Source organism: Botrytis sinoallii (genome assembly GCF_014898435.1).
Source record: "Botrytis sinoallii strain Bc 23 chromosome Unknown BSIN_008, whole genome shotgun sequence".
Taxonomy (NCBI): Eukaryota; Fungi; Ascomycota; class Leotiomycetes; order Helotiales; family Sclerotiniaceae; genus Botrytis; species Botrytis sinoallii.
The window spans coordinates 762,386-772,186 of NW_024066035.1; the positions used below are offsets into that span (position 1 = coordinate 762,386).

The window sequence follows — 9,801 nt, forward strand, 5'->3', positions numbered from 1 at the left end:
TCGCAATGAGAGATGTTACTATTGAGAGTAGACATTGCTTGGGTCTTCAATAGATCGGAGTAGAGGAAGGAATTTCAGAGCTTGTGTTGACTATTCCTGCGTGGAAGAGATAGCACTTGAGCGTTGTTCAGCTCAATGTCATGTGACGCTGTATGTGATGCCACTATCTAGTGTTTGTGACATTGCAAGCAAAAGATCAAATTACCATTACATTGGTACTTCGAATTATCAAGGTATGAGGCAAATGATTGTGAAAACTTTTACAGCCAAGAATAAAATTGTGTCAGTTTTAAAACGTGACTTCGGACCTGAAGTCCATAGCTATGCATATACGAGACGGCAATGAACGCGCCTACTAGGTTAACTTCCTGCATTAACTGAATGAAATCCCATAAATAAAATGCAGCTCCAATCACCTCATAATCTCCCTTCGTAGCCAGAGGATGGGTAGGCATCGTCCCATTCCCCGCCTCATCCGCTCTTCAATTTCCTCTGCCGACCGGTGCACACGGGTTCCATTGCTCGAAGATATGACTAAGACCAAAGGAATTCCCATCTATCACCAAGGTTCTCGAAACCTGCAAATGCCTCGAATTCCGCGACCTCGCGCGGTTCTGGGCCGGTCACAGCACTAGCGCAATTTAAGCAGTTTCTGGGAAAAGGCAATTCACTGAAGTCGTCGAGCTTTAAAGCACCAAGAAAGGTCTCTGAAAAATTATCACTGATGATGCATATGCCAAGTGTATATTCGCAAACCTAGTATCTTCCGTCTAGACCTCGGGTATCATCGTGGGCTTTCGGGTCTGATTAAACACACCCACGAGTGTATTAGCGCTTTGTGTAGCGTCTGCTCGTATGAGGAACATCATCCATGGTTATATAGATTTTAGTGGTACTCTGACCTCGTCATGAGTTTCTCGTGTGTAAATATTTCATGAGTCGCAAGGACATGGTATGCCGCGCAAATGTCCCGAACATCTAGAGGAGTATACCACATCGTCGAGCGCTGCAGTGACAGGCGGAACCTTTTAGGACAGAATAAAAAGGTCAAGTGCGTCCACAGATAGTTTTATCGCTGTCAGTAGTTGGTAAAGATAGCGGAGAAAGGTCTTTAAACATGATCCCTTCAAACCACGCTATACCATCTCAAAACACCACTCCTGAAAAAGAGACCTTGCTGCAGTGAGATCACCATCTCCTACACAGATCAAGAGACTTCTTCAGTCACTCTACAATACTTCTCCCTCGGATTCCCAGTCCTCAAAAAGAGCGGTTTCTCCCCCCTCAAGCTCCTCCAATGATCCGTCGACCTAAATAATCCCTCACAGCCCCTAATAACCCACGCCCAATTTCTAGCAAAAGTTTCTGTAACCTCCCAACCGCTCTCATTCCATGGATCTCGCCATACGATAATCCCATTTCTTCTCCCCAACTTCGCACTCTTGACTCCTCTCATTTCTCGGCATAGCTCAACTTCATCAAATTGATTATTCCTCCGCAATAAATTATCGCGTAGCTGAGGAATCGGTAAGAGATCTATCCATGGATGATGAGGAATCTCACGTTGAAGGTGTGTCGGGTGAAGAGATAAGGGCAACGAAGACAGATCAAGAGTAAAGGATGTGTTTCCTGCTGTGAGATCCACAAATAATCGAGAGCATGCTGTTCGGGCCATAGAGGAAGTTGTTAGACCGAGAGTTTGGGCGTTGGCTATGAAAGCTCGGGTGGTGTTAAATTGGATCAACATCATTGCGTTATCCGAGGACGGGGATGAATGGAGGTAATTATGGTAGGCACGGGTGGAGAAATGTAAGAGGAAGGATTGTGTTTCCCGAGAGTCGGGTCGACATGCTTGGATAGAGTCGATGTCTTCAATATCAGTTGAATCTGTGTGTGGAAGAATTTGCCGTGGGCTTGTTTGTTGTGCAGTAGTTCTGTACAATTCGGGGGCTTGATAATTACCATGCGAGAAGGTGAATTGCCGTGGTAGTTGAGTAGGGATTAGATCGGAATCTCCATTGTGGAGTTGGTACTGCCCCTCTTTCTTTTGTACTTTAGATTTCAGAAGCTTCCGCTTTCCTGTAAATTACCACCGCATTAGCCTACACGCAAAGACCGGATAGTGAAGAAATCTCACTCGTGATTCTCTGATTCAACCGATCTTGCATCTTTTTTTCGTCGGCGTTTGTCAGTTACACCCGTCCAATCCTCCTCAAATGATAACATGCCATTTTGATGAGGCATAAGCTGCAAAGGAATGAGATTTTGCTCCATATTATGAGTCGTATCATATGTATGCGACTGACTTCTTCACTCCTGTCAGATTGTAGTCCAAACCCCGATTTCTGTGAATAATGTGAATGGAGAGTAGTTCTGCAAGGCTTCAGAATTGATTAAATATTCTGCAAGTCACTGACTTATACACTAGCCTGACCACTTTTGAGTTTGCCTGGTACGCTGTATGAGGTTAGAACTGACTACTGAGGTACGAAGCATTACAAATGGCGGTAAAAGGGTCTCAAGGCACGGCCCATAGATAGCGAAAAATCACAGAGATCGAAATCATGGGAAGTGCCCAAAGCTCATGATTCGCTCAAGGCCTAATTAGCTTGAGGTCTGTGGATCTCACCCCACGTGCACTCACTATTTCTCAAGCGTACGGCATAGGACCGTTACTCGTATCATTCGAACAATGTATTAAAGTTACTCCATACGCCTTATCGTGACATGTAAAAGAAGTTTAGTTTTCTCCTTACACTGATAGGTGATATTGGTTTAGCATGTTTGAGCTGTGGTTGGCTACGTATGATCGCTAATAGGAGGAGTATTTCGATTATTCAATTAAACGAAATCCAAGAAACTTATGTCCCAGAAGAAAATACCAGTCGCTACTTGAGATATTTTCTCGAAAGTGACGCCATTTCTCCAAAACGATCAATTGCAAATTATACGAGTATGATCTTTGAAGTTTCATTATAAGAATATGGAGAACAAATGTGGAGTCGTATCAATAAGGTTTAAGCTAATGCAATTGACTGACAACTAGGTACCTAGGCTTTGCTTCTTATTTTAGCGAGGGGTTAAGGTTTAACCTCCGCGCGACATAACTCCATGCTTTCTTGCAATATCTGATGATGAAGCATCACAGTTACGCACACATGAAGCACTTCATGCGGTGTTCTAGAATTCAAGATACCTATACACATCACAAAGTTCAAAAGACTAGTCGAAGTGTCAATTTTTAGTAATCAAATAGTGATAAGATGAAAGCAAAAGTATTGCAGAAGTGATGGATTTTCACGATATAAATAACGAAGATTGTCGTTCAATTCTTTCCTTCGTGTCTTTGCATACCTAGATACTCATCACATCATCAAGAAATTTCGACGCTTCAAAATCCCTTTCATCTCAATTTCCTCAACCTTCATAAACATGGCTCAAAATAAAGCAGCATGGATTAAGACTTCTGGCGCACACCCGTTGGCTATTGACGATTCCCCTATACCTCGTCCTGGCCCGGGAGAGCTGGTTATTAAGAATGCGGTTGTGGCTATCGTATGTTATCACAATCTTCTTTCGGCGTAGATGTATAGATTCCATCACTAATAATTATTTGATGAGCAGAATCCTGTCGATTGGAAGATACAGTAAGCTCGTTATGCCAAGTGGCCAGATTGTGAAGTATGAAGACTTCTAATAAAATATAGGGATCATGGTCGCTATCTGAACAAATATCCATTCATCCTAGGAGAAGATGCTGCCGGTACAGTTGAAGCTGTCGGCGAAGGTGTTGTAGGTTTCCAGAAAGATCAACGGGTCATTGCGTATGTAAATCACTCCAGAAACTCTCAAATATCAAATCCAGCCAAATTCGGTGCACAACGTATCATGAAACCTAACAAAATACACATAGGCATTGCCACGCCCTAATGACTCGCGATCCCTCCAGCTCCGCTTTCCAAAACTACACTCTCGTCACGGAAAAGCTCACTTCAGCACTCCCCGACTCTCTCTCTTTCGCAGAAGGAGCAGTACTTCCATTGGCTATTTCCACGGCATCAGCAGGTCTTTTCCAGAAAGATACTCTAAACCTCCCTCTCCCTTCCGCCACCGACAAAATCGAAACAGACAACAAAGACACAATCCTTATATGGGGAGGAACGTCTTCCGTCGGAGCTACCGCCATTCAACTTGCCGTCGCCGCAGGATTGAAAGTCATTACCACCACCTCCTCTCAAAACAAAGACTTTGTCAAATCAATTGGCGCACAAACCGCGATTGACTACAAGTCCCCCAACGTAGTAGATGAAGTAGCAAACGCACTTCGCGGTAGCCAAATCGCTGGAGTCTTCGACGCTATTTCCGAGACCAGGAGCTTCGAAACCGTACAAAAGATTCTGGAGAGTCTAGATGTGTTTCCCAAGGTTGCAAGTGTACTTCCATATGACAAGCCTACGGAAAATTTCTCGCCCAAGTATGGTACGTATTGGCACCTTGTTTCTTCTTGAAGAGCATTTTCCCGATTACCTTTTGATTTTCTGTCTTTTAGTCACCGCTTTTACGATTATTCAGGAACCAAATCAATATGTTGGAGAAGCTGTTTGGAAGAAGTTTGTACCAGAAGGCTTGGCAAACGGAAAGTTGCAAGCAAAACCTGAGCCGTATGTTGTAGGTCACGGATTGGAGGACCTTCAGAAAGCATTGGATATTCAAAGGAAGGGAGTTTCGGCAAAGAAAGTGGTTGTTACTTTGTAAATTTAGTTCTTGACTGGGTCATGCAAGCTTTCAACTTTGGCCTTCAGAGAATTCAATATGAAAGCAGTGATCAGAAACGCATAAGGACGGTTGTTACTTTTTTAAAAACGGTGTTAAATTGCTAATAGTAAAGGGACTTGAGTCCCCTGATGTGAAGGATATACTTTTGAGTTGCAGCCTGCAAGAATCTGCTCACCATATCAAAACTGTCAACCGGACCAAGAATGAAGGAACTACGTAAAGCAATCCAGGTAAAAACTTCATCTCAGAAACTTTGGTTTATATCTTTACTTGGATAATTATTGGACCTGGTAACCTTGTATATAACTCACAGTGGCAAACTTTCTTCAATCCCAAAAACACAGCTGAGCTCTTCAGATTTTCACTCAAAAGTTGCTTGAAAACGAGTAGGTTCGGAATTATCTGGGTAAAAACTACATAACCATTTATAATTATCCAAACCCTCTAAAAATAAAATATCAAGCCCCCTTCATCCCACCAAAATCTACGCAAAACCCGAGCTTTGATTCGCAAGCGGAAGCTCCTCCAAAGCATGACGTTTCAGAAACTGCTCCATAGTAACATTTTTCACTTGAGGATATTTGGAATTATCAAGATTACTGCTATCTTCCCCCAAATACGCTTTCCCGTTTGTGCACCAGAATGCAAAATCCTCTGTTACTCTGGTCAGCTTTTCAAAGATCAGGTGTGGAATTAAGGTTATAATGTGGGATTGCTTACAATGCGCCCCATTGAGATGTATCTTCGCCATGTGTATTTACGACCTCTTCGAGCTTCTGTTCGAGGTCAATTAGAGATCCATGAGACTGGAGATGGAGTTGAGTGGAATAGACGGTTTGAAAGATGGATTGAAGTTCGATAGGGGACTTTCGATCCTCTAGGACTGTATTTTCTCTCGTCAGTGGATTGCATCAAAGAAAATCAAACCCAAAATTTGAAGTTGAAAACGAAGAACATACATCTGAATATTCCCACAGCATTTTCATCCAAAGCAACTGCAGCTGTATAATCTGCTGCGGTCTGATATGTAGTAAACTCCCATTTTTCATTGCCAGTTCCCCAGTATGAGAGAGTTTGAGAGGAGGAATCATATAGCTGGAAGAATTCCGCCCAGAAAGTTTCCATCAGCGCGCCGTTGAGAATATGCACTCCCTTGACCGATTTCTTTGTAGAAAGATATTCGATAATCTTCGTAGTTGGTTTGGGGAAGAGATGAATGCATGAAGATGGAATGAGTGTGTGATCAACAGAGAAATCTCCGGCTATGTAGCGGGGTACCTTTGCCGCTTCGCAGGCATTGATGAGATATTTTTGTCCGTTGGTCATTACCTCTGTCGAGGCAAAATAACAACATATGACGACGGAGGTACCGGAAACGAATCTTTGGATTGAGGTTATGTCGTCGAAGGATCCGGTCACGATCTTGATTCGAGGGTGCGTGGTCAATATTGTGGGAAGTTTGGATGTGTTGCGACAGTAACCTTTGATGTGGACTGATGGGTTGAGGAGGAGGGATTTGATTATACATTGAGCGAACTTGCCGCTTACGCCGGCGATGCCTATGGTTTTTGCTTCAGAAGAGGACATTTAGGTGCTTGAGTTGTAGAGAAATTGGAGTTTTAGTATAAAGATATTGGACAATGATGTCTATAAGGGATACAATGACTCTCACCTGTATGTGGTGTATCCTACGAACCTTCGATCGTGCGATCGGAGAGCTAAATAGAGTCAGCTGGAGTTGGGTGGTGGTTATACACTAATCGAAGGCCGTACTGGAAGCAAAAATACACACAGCTAATCACCAAAGGATAATCGCAAAGATACTCAGAATAAAGGATTATCAGCAAAACGAAAATGAAAACCATTTGATAGTGGAAGGGAGATGAGAATGGGATTGATATGGAACTATGTCTTTACGAATCTATGTGGGAAGTAGAACCAGAGTATATTGCGGTAGAACATTTGCAAAGCGGAATTAGCTCTTGAAATAGTGGATAATAAAGCTTCTATAATATAGCTGAGTCTGATTGAAGCTTGTATTAAAAGTAGGGCCGATATCCTTAACTTAACAAATAAAAATCGACAAAAAACACCTCTGGGGTGTTTAGCGTGTAGAGTTTTTACAATCCAATAATATATACGATCTGTGGGTATACCGGATCGGATATTTATAAATGGTGAGGGGAGTAGTAGGAAGTATACAAAGGCTAGGATAGTGTTTACTGGGGCTGGCGGGAGTATATATGAAGTAGAAGGAGGGATGTTTTTAGTATCTTATCTTTGAATATACGAAAGCGATATAATGGTGGAGGAGCTCTGGTATAGGAAGGATGCTTTTAGCAAGTTATATTTGACAACGCTCGATTTGGTATTATGGTAGCGGAGGATCTTAGGCAGAGGTCAATTCTATGATATATATATACAATGCGCTTTTAGTATTCTATTTTCGATTATAAACTATATATTAGAGGAGTGGATTTATAAGCAGAGCTTTGGTTAATGAGTTGAAAATATTATAAAAGGGCTGTTTGGCTAGGGGTTTGAAATAGCAAGTCTACGAAACATAGTCGGTCTTGTTGTGTAAGAGAGATCCAGCCAAGATAATACAAAACAATTATTAGCCGTAAGGCATAGCATATTAATAACAGCGATAGCAATACTGTCTATATAGCTCGAGAGGATGAATGTGTGTATTGGTCTATAATCGGATATTATAGGGTAGAGGGCATAATAGAGATATCAGATAGGCTTAAGAAGCAAACAGGAATGGAGGTGTAAAGGAATGGTTTTGGTCCTAGCCGGAATTTCGAAGGTAATTATACAATAGATAGTTTATGTAATTAGAAGATTCTACAAAAATCTAGTACTAATAGCTTTATTATAAGTAAGCCGGGAAAGTGTCTGTAGGTGTAGCGAACCTACTTTGTGTTATAATATATTCTAGAAAGTAGTTATAATATAATTCATTTCTGCTAGCTATCAATAAGATCCTACGAATAGCAATCAGAGAAGTCTCCCAGTCTAACGAACAACTCCGAATACAGTGATAATAAGGAAACAGCACTTTCCTATTAGCAGAAGTAGTATTAGAATAAATAAAATAGAGAGCAGCCTTCCATGCCCAAACTATTGATCCAAAATATTTGCTTTATTATTGTCGGGATATCGATCATGTGATCTAAGAGGGCACTGTATTGCACTAGCGTATGTACTAGCGTATGCACTAGCGCTAGCACTTCTATTATATCAAGTACTAGCTTCCTATAGTTAATAATGATCAAGACGAATAATACAATCAATCATATTGATAAGAATGAAGTACTTTATACTTTAATCAATATCAAATTGATACCAACATTAATTAGTGATATCACAAATTAGGGCCTTGGATTCTACTAGAAAGTATTAGGTGTTTAGAAGTAGTATTCAGGATTGGTAGAAATTCTGAAGAGACCATAAAGAAAGATATCATTATATTGGGTACGGTGTGCTTTCTCTCCTTGTTGTGCTAAAGAATATGCTTTGGATAATTGCATTAGGAAAATATATTCAAAAGAATCAATTGGTCAAATGTAACAAATCGATTTTGTGTCCATTACGCATTCACTTTTGTACTATATGTTGTACAAGGTAAACTCTTTATCTAAATACCTTTTATACACTCTCTCATACCTCTTATACCTACAACCTACCTACAACCTTCGAAATACCTACAACCTTCGAAATACCCCTATACACATCCTATCATGTCAGACAGCGACAACACCCCGATCACCTCTAAGGTTATCAGCAAGGAATTATACACGGAAGAGGAAGAGGAGCACTGCGAAGAGTGGTTAAGCCTATTGAAGAAACAACAGGCTGATAGTGGAATTGTTGATTTTGACTTTAAGGAGTTCACCAAATATATCAAATTCAAGCGCAAGCAATACAACTATAAGAATATCAACAACAACAAGCTAGCCGAGGTCTTTTATAATGACTTCAGCATATTCACAAATAGGTAATTCGCAAAGATCCATCAGTTGGATACACGAAAGCTATGTATAGTACTATATATCCAAGGGGTATGGATACCGAAATTAGGTGTTGAAGCATCTACAGCTTTATACAACCAATCACGTAGATCTACTACAGACACATAGACGAAAGATCAAGTTCAGGAAGTTCTGAAAGATTGTAATCTTAAAAAACCTAAGTTTAGATCCGGAACAATCAACAAATTCATTAACAACAATTTCGAATATAACGAAAATAATCGAAAAGATAATAAGAAGGATAACGAAGAAGGAGATTCTGATAATAACAACGATGATGATGGTGATAGGAAGGACAATAGAGATCGATACGATAGGAATAAGAAACCATCGATACATTCTAATACGCAATCTCTTATCAGTTTGTCGAAATTCTATACCAATAAGGAGAAATATAGCGGGGACGACAATAATTTCGACTTCAAACTCTCGATATTCTACGAAATCTCACAACGTGCGGAGGTACCTATAGATATACAATACAAGGTATTCCCAATCATACTAAAGAACAGCACGCTCGAGTTCTTTTATGCCAACTATAAAATACTACCACCTATATTCAAAGAGCTTTGCACTTATATATAAAGTAACTTTAAAGGAAAAAAGTACCAATGTAATATGCTATCTAAATAAAACAATATTACTTTCAAATCGACTAAAAAGGAGTATAAAAACAAGCCACTTAATAAATATCTTATTATTATGATTAAGCAGCTATGTATGCTACAGCATCGACTTGATTCTACTATACGATAGATATCATATCTACACAATAAGCTTATACTAGTATATGAAGATATTGAGATATACAATCTAGCTTATTTCGATCCCAAAAAGGAGATGTTTGGTTTAATTAACCAACTGCAATAATCCATTAATACATAAAAAAGATCGCATAAGAAAAAAGATACAATACTATTCACTAACAGAAAATTCTGCAGTAATAATAACCGAAATAATTCAAATAGTTTTAGAGGTTTCAGAAGCA

The 9,801-nt window shown here is 40.2% G+C and overlaps 3 protein-coding genes across 3 annotated transcripts; 1 reads left to right on the forward strand and 2 right to left on the reverse strand.

The window, feature by feature from the left end:
- Positions 1 to 1,207: 1,207 nt before the first annotated feature.
- EAF02_005272 (uncharacterized protein) lies at positions 1,208 to 2,274 on the reverse strand (the record flags this gene model as incomplete). The annotated part of the gene is made up of 2 exons (XM_038901320.1): positions 1,208 to 2,074; positions 2,158 to 2,274. The coding sequence occupies 2 exons, from the start codon at positions 2,272 to 2,274 to the stop codon at positions 1,208 to 1,210; spliced, it is 984 nt and encodes a 327-aa protein (XP_038758660.1).
- Positions 2,275 to 3,432: 1,158 nt separating this feature from the next.
- On the forward strand, positions 3,433 to 4,834 carry EAF02_005273 (uncharacterized protein; the record flags this gene model as incomplete). Its single annotated transcript, XM_038901321.1, has 5 exons — positions 3,433 to 3,555; positions 3,625 to 3,647; positions 3,708 to 3,824; positions 3,914 to 4,479; positions 4,550 to 4,834. The coding sequence occupies 5 exons, from the start codon at positions 3,433 to 3,435 to the stop codon at positions 4,753 to 4,755; spliced, it is 1,035 nt and encodes a 344-aa protein (XP_038758661.1). The 3' UTR covers positions 4,756 to 4,834.
- A 426-nt stretch (positions 4,835 to 5,260) lies between these two features.
- On the reverse strand, positions 5,261 to 6,363 carry EAF02_005274 (uncharacterized protein; the record flags this gene model as incomplete). Its single annotated transcript, XM_038901322.1, has 3 exons — positions 5,261 to 5,438; positions 5,497 to 5,659; positions 5,736 to 6,363. The coding sequence occupies 3 exons, from the start codon at positions 6,361 to 6,363 to the stop codon at positions 5,261 to 5,263; spliced, it is 969 nt and encodes a 322-aa protein (XP_038758662.1).
- Between the last annotated feature and the right edge of the window lie 3,438 nt (positions 6,364 to 9,801).